General features: G+C 44.3%; 1 protein-coding gene across 3 annotated transcripts in view; it reads right to left on the bottom strand.

Moving 5' to 3' along the window:
• Nucleotides 1-460: 460 nt before the first annotated feature.
• The window catches only part of ankrd44 (ankyrin repeat domain 44), a 20,382-nt gene continuing 6,583 nt past the window's right edge, over nt 461-14,259 (bottom strand). The window contains exons 4-28 of one of the 3 annotated variants that reach the window (XM_029839904.1): nt 13,907-13,977; nt 12,844-13,044; nt 12,673-12,760; nt 12,295-12,437; nt 12,000-12,212; nt 11,631-11,709; nt 11,444-11,558; nt 11,282-11,364; nt 10,250-10,358; nt 10,072-10,140; nt 9,773-9,913; nt 9,445-9,510; nt 8,641-8,752; nt 8,238-8,309; nt 7,872-8,073; nt 7,281-7,368; nt 7,081-7,198; nt 6,237-6,459; nt 6,011-6,098; nt 5,853-5,936; nt 5,581-5,726; nt 5,415-5,497; nt 5,141-5,223; nt 4,929-5,020; nt 461-3,949 (exon numbers count right to left, since the gene is read on the bottom strand). In XM_029839904.1, the coding sequence (XP_029695764.1) occupies nt 3,693-3,949; nt 4,929-5,020; nt 5,141-5,223; nt 5,415-5,497; nt 5,581-5,726; nt 5,853-5,936; nt 6,011-6,098; nt 6,237-6,459; nt 7,081-7,198; nt 7,281-7,368; nt 7,872-8,073; nt 8,238-8,309; nt 8,641-8,752; nt 9,445-9,510; nt 9,773-9,913; nt 10,072-10,140; nt 10,250-10,358; nt 11,282-11,364; nt 11,444-11,558; nt 11,631-11,709; nt 12,000-12,212; nt 12,295-12,437; nt 12,673-12,760; nt 12,844-13,044; nt 13,907-13,977 (3,026 nt within the window). In that variant the 3' untranslated portion in view covers nt 461-3,692. The remainder of the gene's footprint in view (nt 3,950-4,928; nt 5,021-5,140; nt 5,224-5,414; nt 5,498-5,580; nt 5,727-5,852; nt 5,937-6,010; nt 6,099-6,236; nt 6,460-7,080; nt 7,199-7,280; nt 7,369-7,871; nt 8,074-8,237; nt 8,310-8,640; nt 8,753-9,444; nt 9,511-9,772; nt 9,914-10,071; nt 10,141-10,249; nt 10,359-11,281; nt 11,365-11,443; nt 11,559-11,630; nt 11,710-11,999; nt 12,213-12,294; nt 12,438-12,672; nt 12,761-12,843; nt 13,045-13,906; nt 13,978-14,259) is intronic. The other 2 variants (XM_029839908.1, XM_029839916.1) reach the window with 2 other exon arrangements.

The raw sequence follows: 14,259 nt of genomic DNA, 5'->3' as shown, positions 1-14,259 counted from the left end.
AAGTGGATTAAGTTGTTTTCAGCCAATCAGAAGAAACACGGCAGCTCTTACTTTTTTTGAGGTTGGATGAAGATTTTTATACGTATTTCTGTGATACTTTTGTTTTTAGCAGCCATTACTATTCAACGTGCTGGTCAACTTTAAACAATATAGCAACAGGAAAATAGTTAACCAACCCGTGACTTGGTCGTATAATTACATCCTAATTGGTTCAGTGCAAGTTACCATGGTGACTCTCCCTTCCCCTAAATCTAAAAATGTTCTTGACAGGCTTTGATTCTGCAGACTCAAACATACAAATTTTAGAATTTTTAAAGATATGATTAGTCTATAGGAAAATCTGAAGTAGTGTTGAAAGGCTGAATATGTGTATTTTATAGTAAGCTGCTTATTTTATTTATTTTTTTGGAAGAAATGTTTCACGCTGTGATTAAGCTGAATTAAACAAAGCAACAGGTGCTCCAAACAAGCTCTTTTTATTTCATATAAAACAGGGAGGTTGACAAAGAGCCCAAATGTAGCATACTGCATCAGGAACTGGTATGAAAATCAAGACATGACATGTGCAATTGTTGCTTTTGCTTCATACACTGATTGCAACATAGCATAAAAGAAAAAAAAAAGAAAAAAAAGAAGAATTCACACTTCACATACAAAAATATTTTCATATCAGTACCTACAGTAAGACAGCACACTCTCCTCATCAATAAAAGAGAAGTCTGGTTGTTATTGTTGCAGCATCACTCCCTCCTCACGCCCAGAGACAACTGATAATACTGCTGCAGAGGTTTCCGGTTATCGCTCAAACATCTGGAGGTTTGCGCCACCTTAAAAGCGTCACCAGAAATTTCAGAAAGTTTGCCCTAAAATACACTTTATACTGATCCTTTCAGTGACTGTTAATGGTGTTTGAGTGGTGGAGGTCAGTGTGACCGTGGAAGACAGTACAGAGGCGATTCAACACCAGGCCGTTAGCTGCTAGCAGACCTGCTGCAGGGACTTTTCAGACCGTCGTGCTTGAAATCAGCAGTTTGTGCTGATTGAATCTCCTGCCGACCTCCTCGCTCACACAGATGAAGAACTGACATAATGGGTTCATTACTGTTCATTTCTTAATGAACGTGCGGAGATGCAGCTCCCATCAACCCCTTATCCTTCTGTGCCTTTTATATTGATTTGAAAACAACTTTTTTTCTAATTAAGCGTCAACTCAGGGAAAACGTGTCCGTTTCATTAATAACTTAAATTCTAGTACAGATGGCACCTTTCAAAGCTTTTTGAAGGTAAATATTTTGTGAAGAGTCAATTCTAGAGACATTCTGAGCAGTTCTATTTATATCTGAGCCCTTTAAAGCCTCCAAACTTGCAGTCTTGTTGGGATAAAAGGCCTTCGTGCACTCAAGTTCTAATTCAATTAAATGAGTTAAATGGGACCTGGATAAATATGACACTGGTCAGAATTCCACTCAGTAGGTCGACACCTGCCATTTACATCGTCATATCTCGAAGACTCCTTTGGGAATTCTAATTTGGTATCAAATGAGTGATTTTGCGTGTTGAATTATACCATCGTAATGAAAACAGAGGTGAGGCAACATCAAGGCACTGGAAATGTTCAGGATTGGTGATAACAGGACAAGGTGTGTGTGTGTGTGTGTGTGTGTGTGTGTGTGTGTGTGTGTGTGTGTGTGTGTGTGATGGGCTGGCAGCATTTCTACGAGATTCAATAATTTAATTTCAATCATTTTAAAGCCTTAAATTGACAGAATCTAGACTTGCATGATCACTCGGGGTTCAGAGCAGGAGCCCAGTGCTCTGGTGCTGGTTCTGTTGGTCCACATAGAGATGCCATGAGATACAGGCAGAGTAGAAGTAACGTCCACACAGTCCCTCCAGCTGTTATGGCCACAGGATGCATGTGTTGTGTTTACAGCTCTTCACACCACAGATGTGGGTCTGAACAAAGCTGAGACAGACCAGATTTAAGGGTTTTTACAGAATCATCATTCAAGATGACTTTGACTTTAGGTTAGAACCCAAAACTCGGGAGAGTTAAAGTATTATATTAACTAACAAGTCACTTTATAGTCAGCTATGGCTTTGCTGCAAGATAAATAAAGCAGGTAAACAACTATAGTTGTTCCCAAATTGGCAGTAAATTATTGTTGGACTAGTTTGGAAATAATTGTAAGTTCTCTGAACGGCAAACATGGATCATAACAGAATCATGTCTTTGGTAATACCTTAATGTAATAATAATAATACAGCTAATTAAAGAAAAATTTAAAACTCCTAGAAGACTTGTCAGGAAGACTGGAGGAGGTAGAGGTAAAAGATATGGTTGCAATTAAATGTCTGAAGGTAAGATTGGATTTTTACTTAAAAAGAAGATTTAAAAGGCTTGAACAGTTCTGGAATTATATTCTCAGGCAGATGAGACCAAAGTCCCGTTCAGAGATGTTCCTCTCTTCTGCTCGACCAAACCAAATCCTACTGCAGCGTGTCATGGCAGGGTCATGACCGGGAACATTCTCAGCCTAATCAGATCAGCTTCACAGCACAACACACAACACAACGAGACCCACAAACGAACACTGGGGGTGTTTGCAGAGGTCAGGAGCAACAGATGTAGCCATAGAATCAACATAAATGGGCTCCAGACTGCATCAAAGATCATCTCTGGCTCTAACTGTTCTGTTCAGTGACTCAACTGGCTCCAATCGTCACCAGAACCTTGTTATTAACCAGCTGTTGGCGGGTTCTGGTCTTCGAAAATGACTGAAATCTCATTGGCACCACCTCACCCCGACGTGCAATTCTAGTGAAGCTTCCTCAGGTGGTCGGCTTTAACACTTACATGTTCTATACTCGTCTGTGTGGCTGTTACTCGTGGTGGGACTCTAATTTCACTGGGAAAATATAACAATTAACAGTCGGAAAATGCATTTCCCTGCAGACAGCAGGCTCAAAAGTAATGGGCACCAAGCCGAGGCGTCGCCACTAGCAACTGTTGCCGTTTCTGGCCATCTGCATGAACACAAGACAGTAACAAGACGATCTCATCAGTGCCAGATCACGGTTCTGTCCTGAAAGGGGCCCAAATCACCCGAAGACGTGTTTAATGTGAGACGAGAGGTTTTGTCACACGTTACAGGCCGGAAAAATGTAAAAATGTTGGTCATCTAACTCAACTTTAAATAGGATGTGGATGTTGCTAAGGTTTTAACATTAAATAAATATCTAAAAAATATTACATTGAAGGAAAAAAAATGTTAAAAGCTTTACTCTATTCCTCTTCTCTTAAGGGGAAAATCTGGATTGAATGAGTAAAACCGAGATGCACCCAGTGTCTCATATCCTACTGACTCATTCAGCTCTTCTGCCCTTCTGCTGAGCCATCATCATCATCATCATCATCATCTCTGAGCCAAGCTTCTTCAGTACGCAGGCTCTAAAGGTCAGAGGTTAATTTGGATTTAAGCACCCGTGAGAAGAATAAAAAATAAAAAAAACACTGTGAAAAGTTAACATAAGCATGCAAACAAGTACCGATCCAGATCACATTCTTCATCAGCAGGTCTCACTGATCTGTACAGAACCCGTCAATGCTGTATTACCCGCCCCCCCAAAAAGTCTTATTTTGCATCACTCCATTGAAAGAACCTGGAGTACCAACAGTTGTGAAGGAGGGGTCAGAAGGTTTCAGAGTCCTCAGAGTCATTCTCAGTGGTGCCCTCACTGGAGGGTCCAGAGTGGTTCCTGGGGCTGTGTGGCCCCCAGGGGCCAGCAGGACCTTTACCCACCTGGTGGGTTGGCGGCCTCAGTAGGGAGCCTAGGGAGGGGGGCTTGGAGCTGCAAGGATAGCAAAAAGGCATCATAGTAGCCAGAATGAGAGCCAGACAGTCAGCAACCTCTCTGCTAGGAGCACAAGCCAGAGCGGGGGTCAGACCTGGGGCAGATAGAGAAAGACAAGGGGGGAGCAAGAGACGTGGACAAGGGAGAGGTGGGGGAGGCAAAGCACAAGACACAGTGGGGGCAGAGGGAGCGGCATTCTATTAATGTTTCACTGGCTTGCAGTGCAAAGGCAGACAGGGGAAAAGGACACACAGAGCAGCTCTTCAGTCGGGACAGACGCCATCATCACGACTGGTTCAATAAGAATCCGGAGGACGGATGATTATAGCTGATCTAAACACCTGCACCACACAGAGCGCTGAGCAAACCACCTTCAATGTGACACTGAAAAAAATGAGCCCAAATCCAGTCCAGCCGGGCTTTGTCCTCTCAGGTAGACAACGCTTCCCCCTGGGATCCCACCTTCCTTGGAGTAAGCGCTCTCATCCTGGTAGGACAGAAACCCCAACTGGGGCACCCCTGTGCTAGGGGATGCTCTATAACAATGATGTCACTACTGTGGAAAATAGAGTAGGACCGGAAGAAAACTGGGTATAAGTTGGGCTCTACTAGCAGCAAAGGATCCAGAGGATTGTTTAATCATCACTTAGTTGTGGTAAAAGAGATTTATGACATTGATTGTAAGTCATGGTGCTGTGAGTAGTTTGACCCTGACAGGGTCTCTCAGAGCAAAGTGATCTTAGTCAAACGCCCCTGGTAACACACTCTGTTCTACAGGTCAGCATTTAACCGCTAAACTTGCCCACTAAACTAAAGTCCTAAATTAGCCTTTCAATCAAAATCAAATGGACTCCTCAACAAAAGGAAGTCTGTCTTTACAGCTAAAATGAAGAAAATGGTTCACGGACTGGAATTGAACGACGATCCCCTTTTAAAGACACTCAAAGCACACCAAGAGAAAAGTAAAGTTCAGCCATGAGCTGCATTCATGCAGGAGGAGGACACCTACATGCAGAGCTGGGGCTGCAGCGTGCAAAGCTTTGTGTTCTGGAGCCACGACAGTCCGGACTCACCGTTCTCATCTAGCTTCTGAACGCTGGCCCCTCGGGACAGCAGCTCCTGCACCACTTGCTTTAGACCACTGCGAGCTGCCAGGTGAAGAGGACTGCAGGGAAAGGGTTCGATTATTCACAACTCCACTTTCTGTTGATCGGATCTGATTAGGAAACAGTGCTAGTTGTCTAAACATGAATCCACACTCCTCGTTAGATTAAACTTCACTTACGTTTGCAGAGCTGCGTTTGTGGCATTTATGAGTTCACTGTCTGTCAGCTTCTCCAGGATCAACATCACGCAGCTCTCTTTTCCCTGTCAGGAACAAATATAGAAGCCCACCCATCAGATGTTCTTCACAGTTTTGTCATTTATTCTTTTAATTCTGTCCAGGCGAGAGAGCTTAAATCTTCATATGTTTCTAGCAAATTGCTGCAGTGACGCGCGAGGCACCGCCAACGATCTACTCGTTCTCAGCAGTTAAAATAATAAAAGTGGCCACTCACGCTGCTACAGGCCAGATGAAGGGCAGAGTTGCCCTCTTTGTCCGTCAGACTGAGGTCGACACTGGTGTTTGTCAGCAACACCTCTGGAACATAAGAAAGGGTCAATATAGGCACACGTGCACACGCACGCACGCACACTGTCACATGCAATACAGCATCTGTTTACCAAGAGCGCTCTCTCTGCTCTTCTCCGCTGCCATCATGAGTGGGGTGCAACCTGACTGGTCCACAGCATCTACAGGTGCATCATGGGACAGGAGCAGTTGGACGCAGTCGACATGACCCGAGAACGCCGCGGCGTGAAGCGGGGTTCTGCAGAACGACAGGGAGGGTGGTCATTCTGGCAGGTCCACACTCGGTGGAGACATGCCCGCAAAACCAGTCATGTTAAACACCGTTCACCACACCTCTGTGGTTTCTATGACAACCCAAACGCACCTGCCCTTGGCGTCCCTGCAGCCAACAATGTCTGAGCCCATTGCCTCCAGGAGCAGAGATGCACATGGTTCATGGTTATTCCTGCTGTGGGTTTATCAGCACATGTCAAAAGACAGCAGGATGGATCAATAATAATGTTCCGCCGGTGTGTGACCTACACAGCACAGTGCAGTGGAGTGAAAGGATTTCCATCAATACATCGACAACCCTTCTGTTCCAGCAGAACCTCTACACACCCTTCATGACCTGTGAAAATGCACACACGCACACACACATTTTTACCAAAACAAAAACAAATTTAATTGCACTTATTTCATACAACAATAATCAGTTTTTTTTTAAATTCTACTCATTTTTTTAGGTTTATTATTTGAATAAACGGACCGTAATAACAAGCCCAGTGCAGAGGTGTGTATCCATTAAGGTCTCGAAGCGCCGGCAGGGACGAGGCCTCGGCACAGGCGATATTCAGCAGCTCGCTCAACCAGGAAGCGTGACCACGGGCGGCTGCCAGGTGGATGGCCGTCCGGCCTTGGGAGTCCCCCAGCAGAACGGAGGCTTCTTGCTCCAGCAGACACTGGATGCACTCCTCCTGGCCAAACAGCAGCTGGAGAGAAAGGGTGGACAACTCTAAAGCCTTCACAAACTAACCCACATATAATGTTATTACTTTAACAACAAAAAAAGTATATTTTTAGATTTTTGGATGTGGAAATTTTTGTAAAATTAAACAAAAGCAAAACAAAAATGACCTATTTTACGGCTTGTGATGTTCACAGTCACACATTTTGAGTTAATTCATCATTTATTCATAGGAGGCTTTTATATGTGCCTGCAAACACATTATCATTACTGTATATTTATGAGGAACTGCAAAGTGAAACCATATCACAGTTGTCCATTCTGATATTAAGCCACCATGACGTGCCATCATCTGTGGCAAACGGAAATCCTCAGATTTGTTCCATAGAGGACCCACTGGCCTCCAGCATATAAGCGTACACACAGTGACAGCTTTCACAATTATCTATGTGTCCGAGAGAAATTTTGAAGGCTTTAAAGGAGATTAAAAAACAAAACAAAAAAAAACTAACAAATTATCAACCGAATCCAAATATAATTGCCAAGACATTTTTATAAAATACTGTGTGTTAATAAATATCGTGGCCCAAAACTCATTCAGTATATTCTGGACCAATACCAGAATCTCTTGCAGCTGAACAGTTACCCCAAGGTGGAGCGCAGTAAAGCCGTGTTTGTTGGTTACATTGACGCTGGCTTCCTTCTCCAACAGCAGTGACACGGCGTCGACATGTCCTCCTGCTACAGCCAGCATCAGAGGAGTTCTACAGACAACACGGAAGAAAAACCACGTGAAGAAACTGACAGGAAGGTGGAAGACATGAGCACAAAGAGGAAATAACTCACTGTCCCTGAGAGTCGGCAGCATCTACCAAGTCTGCACCATCCGAGTCATCCAGCAGGAGGCGCACACACGATGTGTGACCGTTCATCACTGAGGAAAGAACAAGGAAGAAATTAGACATGCAGGTTACACATATTTAGAACGTATTTACTTAATTACTACATTAATTTATTTAAATGAATGGATTTAAAGTTGGTTTATTTTGTGAAAAATTTATGTCAAAACATTCCACGGGTGACTAAATGAACCTATAGAACAACATATGCGGTGTTGCTTAAAAGATGGAAGAGTTTGGTCATAAATATTTCTGAGTAAAATGCTCATCATAAACAATGATAACAGTCATTTAAAACTGTTGTTATACCATATTTCAAACATATCTTTTAGGTAATCTATACTAGATTTGAAATGAAATAATTAACAATACAAATTTGTTAAGCTGCTGACAAAAAAATGGAAAATAAAATTAATTAATGGAAATTGTAATATATATCATATTGCCGCAGTTAGAATTTATTCAACAGTACACACCTTTACCACACATTAGCTGCTTTTAAAAATGTGTTTACAGAATCATTCAAACAGGAAGTCACCTGCTAAGTGGACAGGAGTGCGTCCATGCTGGCCATCAGTAGTGTGGGGGGAAGCCCCCTGGCTCAGAAGGGTGTGAACACACTCTATGTGGCCACGGAGGGCAGCCAGGGCCAGCGAGGTCCTGCCTGCCTCGTCCCTCTGGTCCACCTGTGTCTCCCCCTGCAGCAGCACCTCTAGAGCCTGAGCGTGGCCATGATATGCCTACAGGAACAAGCACTCTTAAAGTTGAAACCTGGTATCAAATACACACACACGTGTCTTTTCTTACAAAGTCCACTGAATTTCAAACACAATCTCTCTTGCTCTCTTCCAGTCCGTGTGTGTGTGTGTATGTGTGTGTGTGTGTGTGTGTGTGTTTGTCTCACAGCAAGGTGTATGGGGCTCCTGGCATCCAGATATTCAGGGTTATTAGGGTGACTGTGGTCTCTGTCCAGCAGCTAAAAATGATGAAGACACAACAAAACTTCATTCTTGCGCACGCCTTAGAAAACCCCAGAAGCCTTCAGCTCTTTCCATTAGTCTGCTCCTGGACTCTCAACCAGATTGGTTAAAAAAGCTCCAAGCACCCACAGAGGAACAGACAGCTTGAAAACAACTTTTGTGCGTGTAACTCGGCCCATTTTTAGAAGCACAGAACTTCCATTTTTGTTTTAAATGTGTTCATTTCACCTGATTACAATGAGTACAGTGTCGGGTGTGTGTAAAGCGTGTGTGTGTGTGTGTGTGTGTGTGATATGTGTGCATGTGTGTTTGCGTGTGTGTCCTAACCAGTTCCAGGCAGTGCTTGTGTCCGTAGGCAGCAGCGTAGTGGATGGGACGGTATCCTTGTTTGTCTTCAAGAGCCGCTGTTGCACCACTCTGAAGTAGAAACTCTAAACATCTGCAACACAAACATAAAAACCATCTCTGTCTGGGTCTGCAAGTGTGCTGCGCACGAGTGGTGCTCCATTGTTGTCTTTACACTGTCCCATGGAAAATCTCTCAACAGTTGTAATATTTGTATTAAGCTTATGCCTGGATCTGTTTTGACTGAATTATTAAAATCTCTGCAGGAGGTGAATAACTGTTCATTGCATTTTGTGTGTTCTTTTAGGGGCTACAATTGACAATTGATTGACATCAAAACAACCCAAAATTATCTAAAGTCCTGACTTTCCTTAAGCTAGACATTGTCCCTTTGAGTTTTCAGGGTCATGCTTGTAAAACTAAGACAGTCAATCAGATATTAGAGGTCAATCTTAACAATCATGAAAACTAAAGGTTGAAATTCAAGAAATGCAATTGCTGATCTCCTACCACAGCTGCAGACGGAAAGATGCAAAGATATTACACAACCAAAGAGCTGCGATGGCAGCCAGGCCAACTTTTAACTTAAAGCACCCTGGTTCTTTCAGATGTTTGATCAAATTGCATATTTTGAGATAGTTTCCTTTCAGCACGCTTGGCTGTAATTTGCAGTTATTTTTACTTGTGTTACTTGTATCCAAACAACCCTGCCGGTGCTCCACAGACACCGCTGGACCTTTACTGGTATGCAGGCACAGTTCACGGGTGCTTCTGTTGCTGACTTACAGTGCTGCCTCTTTCTCTCTCTCCGCCTGAACTCCTTCACTTTCTGGCTCGAGAACATCACGACGCCTGAACAACAGGAGCAACAGGAGAGAGAGCGAGGAGTCAGGAAACAGAAATATCTACGACATCAAACATTCAAATGAACTGATACCAACAACCTTCTCTTGAGTTACTGATCACAGAATAAATTTTGCCTTTTATTTTACAAATTCTATTGTATTTTTAAAACAAATACATAAAAAACCAACATTAAAAAAATGTGTTTTAATCTTGTAATAGTATGAACGTGTCACCTCCAATCTCACCCCCCCACCCCACTACCCGTCACCTCCTGTCCAGGTCCGAAGCAGCTGCATAGTGAAGAGCAGAGCGCCCCCACTGATCAGTGGCATTGATTGCGGTCCCGCAGTCAACCAGGGTTTCAAGACACTGATAGTGGCGGCTGGCAGCCGCATAGTGGAGGGGGGTCCTGTAAAATAACAGGGAGACAATTTATACATTAACATTGTCTAAAACAACATAGTGTCGTAGACAGTTTGTCTATGAGTTTGTGTATCTGTGCGTGTTTGTGTGTGTTGATCAAACCAGTGCGAACATTCTAAAATATCGGAACATAATTTATTTTACCTGCCACAGTTATCAGTCCTGCTGTGGTCTCCACCACTGCTCAGGAGCAACTTCACACACTCCACATTACTGCAGGGAGGAGAATGGAAAACTTTGATTCCATCAGATGAGCTGCGGCAGCAAACTACTGACAGAAGAGCCCCAAATTGGAAATCAACCCAGAATTTTCAAGCCTCACCCTCCGGCAGCAGCAGCATGCAGACATGTCCTCCCCAGGGTGTCGGGAGTGTCTATCTGGAAGCCTGCAGATAGGACCGAGTCATTACACACCATACTAACCCTCCAACCTGAAGGGGCAGTGCAGGGGGAAGGAGCAGACGACACAAGAGCAGCGGCAGCAGAGACAGTGAGGAAGAGGAGGAGGAGAGGAAGAGAAGAGGCAGTGCCAGAGTTAAAGGAGGGAATCAAGAGTGTGCAGTCCTGACAGAGGAAATAAAACACAGACGGCCTGCCACATGTTGGGACATCACACAGGTCAATCTCTAGGCTGAAAGAAGAAGAAACACCATGGTGGGAGCTGATACCCACATGACACATGAGTTTTCTACACACTGGTTTCAAATTTAGCAGTCAAGGTGATGCAAGTGTGTACTTGGGCTTGATAGCTGTTTTTGTACACGCTGATGTCATATTTAATGACATTTATTCCCCTGATGTTTATAATTCACAACAGGATTATTTCACAACAGACGCACAAAAGTGTGTTGAGCTCTTTCTTTCAACACTCCGCTAACATTTGTTTCCAAGCTCCTCCCACTACTGTGTCTTGACTGACTTATATGAGCCCTCATGTTAATAAATGTGTACAATGTATGTATAGAATGTTAATAGTGTCTTTGATGACATGCACCCATGCTCGCTTCCATTCCTGCCTGTTCTGTTCACCACCATCTATTCCTAATCAGGGTTACTGGGTGCAGGAGTCTAGATTGGGCAGTTAACAGGTGAGAGGCCAGGACACACCCAGCCCAGGTCACCAGTCATCACAGAACAACCCAACTTTCACTCACATGCTTGAACAAACCGGAAATTTAGATTCTCCAATCAGCCTAATGTTTTTTATTGGACTGTGGAAAACAGAAAATCCAGTCATGCACACAGAAAACGTGTAAATTCCACAGAGGTCCAAGCTCAATACAGAGAGGCTGAGATCGGAACCATCATATATTTCATTTCAACTGAAATATGAAACTCGAGCCATGTGTGTTACCTGAGGACAGCAGCTTCCTGCAACACTCCGAGTGAGCATTCAAGGCAGCCAAATGGAGAGGGAACATGCCGTGGACTCCTCGTCTTTGCAGAAACAACAGTCTACTTTGTTAGTATCTGTGACAGCGGAACGTGACACTCATCGGCAGAAGAGCGAACAGACCTGGTGCAGTCGGCTCCGCTGGTGATCAGAGTGTTGATGAGCAGCTCGTGACCATAACGGGCAGCGATGTGAAGAGGGGTGTTTCCATCCTTATCGACGCTGTCAATCTCCCCACCTGACATGAAAAGGTCGATCAAGGGCGTGCAAGTATCGACGGTACATAAAAAGAGGCCATAATGAGACTCACCGTTCTGAATGAGGGTCTGAGAGCGAGTAAAGCGTCCATGAACCGCTGTCATGTGAAGGGGACTCTTCCCGTCACGGCTCTGAACGACAAGAAGTCATTTTTCAGATTTAATGGGTTGTCCTCTCATCTTAATACGGAGCGTTACACACAATTGAATTGGAGGGTCCACTGCTACAATATAGACATCTGGAATGTGACGTTTAGTGAACGCATCAGATGAACACATGGAAGCATGTGACTCGGACACAAGAAACTGGCCACTGGACAGGAATTGTTGACGACCCCTGCCTATGCTCCGGCAGACAAAGGGGCGTTCATAATTGTAGAGCCACAATGTCACTGATAAAGGGTTCCACATTTCTGCCATACCTGCACATTGACATCAGCCCCGTTGTTGACCAGGAACTCCAAACAGAGCGCTCCGTGTGTGGAAGCTGCAGCAAAATGCAGCGGAGTGAATCCCTTGTTGTTGGGCTGGCTGACGTTGGCGCCACAGTCGATCAGCTCACTGACGACCATATCCTGGCCGTTGAAGCAGGCCAAGTGGAGTGCCGTGTTGCCAAATGCATTGGATTCATCAATCTGTGGTCACCGTGACAACATAGGGAGAGTTAGGGAGTAATGGCTGGTTTATCTATGAATCTGTACATGTGTGTGTGTTTACCTCCACAGCCAAGTTCAGCAGATGTTTGATCACAGCGATCTGTCCTCCAGAGGCTGCCGTGTGCAAGGGGGTGTACCCTCGTTTGTCCTTACAACTGACCTCAGCCCCCTGATTCACCAAGACACGCACTACATCCAAATGACCTGCAGGGCCACACCAACGTTGAACGCATTATGTAATGTTAAAGGGGGAAAAAAACAAGGTCCGGGATGTTTAAAGAATTTGTTCCTGGATCAAAGCTTAACTTTCTCCTTCCTGTGATTTAGCTTGTGTTAGACCTCCAGATTTGAATTCAAGCTAAGCTTAGACTGAGTAACAACACCTCAGACATTAAAATTAAACCTGGTACATATTCCACAACCTGACTGTGGCTCTTACCCATAAAAGCAGCCCAGTGCAGAGGCCGTCCATCCTTCTTATCAAAGGCATTTATGTTGGCTCCTTTATTGAGCAGGAGGTTCACCATCTGACAGAGAGAAAAAGAGCTGGAGGAGAACGTCATGCTTGGCAGCTGGCCTTGAGGATCCAGCCATCGACAAAAACCCGCACCTCAGTGTGGCCGTTGAGGGCAGCATGATGCAGCGCAGTGCGTCCGCCGCGGTCCGACACGTTGACGCTGCTCAGGAGCGGGATGATCACCTCGGCGCAGCTCAGCGCGTTGTTGGCCGCTGCGACGTGCAGCGGCGTCTGCCAGTTCTTGTCTCTGGCGTTCACGTCGGCTGAGTGGTGAATCAGGACTCGGACGGCCTCCTGAGGACGGAGATGAGGTGCGATTCTAGGAGTCAGTCCTCAAATAACAGTGACCAGACCACTCTCATATCAGCATGTCCCAAATCAGAAACACTAGGACCGGAACAAAATATTCATATAGCGATCCACGGATCAAATAGAGATCACCTCATGGTTTCCACTTGTGTCCATTGTGTCCCCCCCCTGGTGGCCTAATGTTCTCTTAGTGTCAGTCTGTCTACCTGTCTCTGCCTCTGTGTTCCTCCTGATTCTACCATTTCTTTGATTTTCAAGCATTTGAAATTTGGATTATCACCTTGATAAACTGAACATACCTGACTGCCCCGTCTCCTCTCTGATATAAAATATGCTAACATGCTAACATGCTAATGGTGCTGACATGTACAGAGTCACGCTTAGGATTAGCTGTAAAAATGTGGTTGTTGTTTTTTTCTTTGTTTTTAACCCGATGGAGCTTTGAGGTGTTTTGGATAGTTTTGAGAACCTGATCCTGCCAAAGAAACCACTGACTCCATCAGCTCCAGCAGGGGGCTTTTATGCCTTCAAAGGGCCGGTGAAGCTGCGGCTTTATTATCTCATTAGCTCCGTTGGGAAATCATCACAATTATCACAGAATCCTTCGAAGCAGAGTCTAATTGGATCGTCAGTGTTTGTAGATTCATTTCTCCACAAAACAAGGTCCATGGATGTCTGAAGAAATTGTGTTAATCAAACTGTAAATTAATATTTCCATTGAGTTTATCACTCTCACCTAAATGTTATTTTCTATAGCCCTCTAAAATAAATATATACCGTTAAAATATTTTGACATTTCTAACATTCATGCGAGCGTGTGTGTGTGTAAGTGTGTGTGTGTGTTTACCTCACTCCTCGATGCCACAGCCCGATGTAGAGGAGTAAGCCACATATTATCTTTGGCATTAACACGGGCCCCTACAGAAAACAAAGGAGAGTAAAAGGTAGGAAAATCGTGGTGCTCAAATGAAACTTCACCATGGAAACCAAATTCACACTTTAGATAAACTTTATGGGTCAAACTTGGCAGGGCCCAGGTGTCTGAGCCCAACATCAGTACCGACGTTCTTTACATATGAAGTAATAACACTTCACTGTTAATGTTTAAAATAGTGGGAGACTGGAACACACAAAGGAAAATGTTGTTTGATAGCATCACACAAAAGCAAGATTAATAAATGTATAGATGTTTGTCTGGTT

This window comes from Takifugu rubripes, chromosome 1 (assembly GCF_901000725.2).
Source record: "Takifugu rubripes chromosome 1, fTakRub1.2, whole genome shotgun sequence".
Lineage (NCBI taxonomy): Eukaryota > Metazoa > Chordata > Actinopteri > Tetraodontiformes > Tetraodontidae > Takifugu > Takifugu rubripes.
This window is presented reverse-complemented; position numbering and strand designations above follow the sequence as displayed.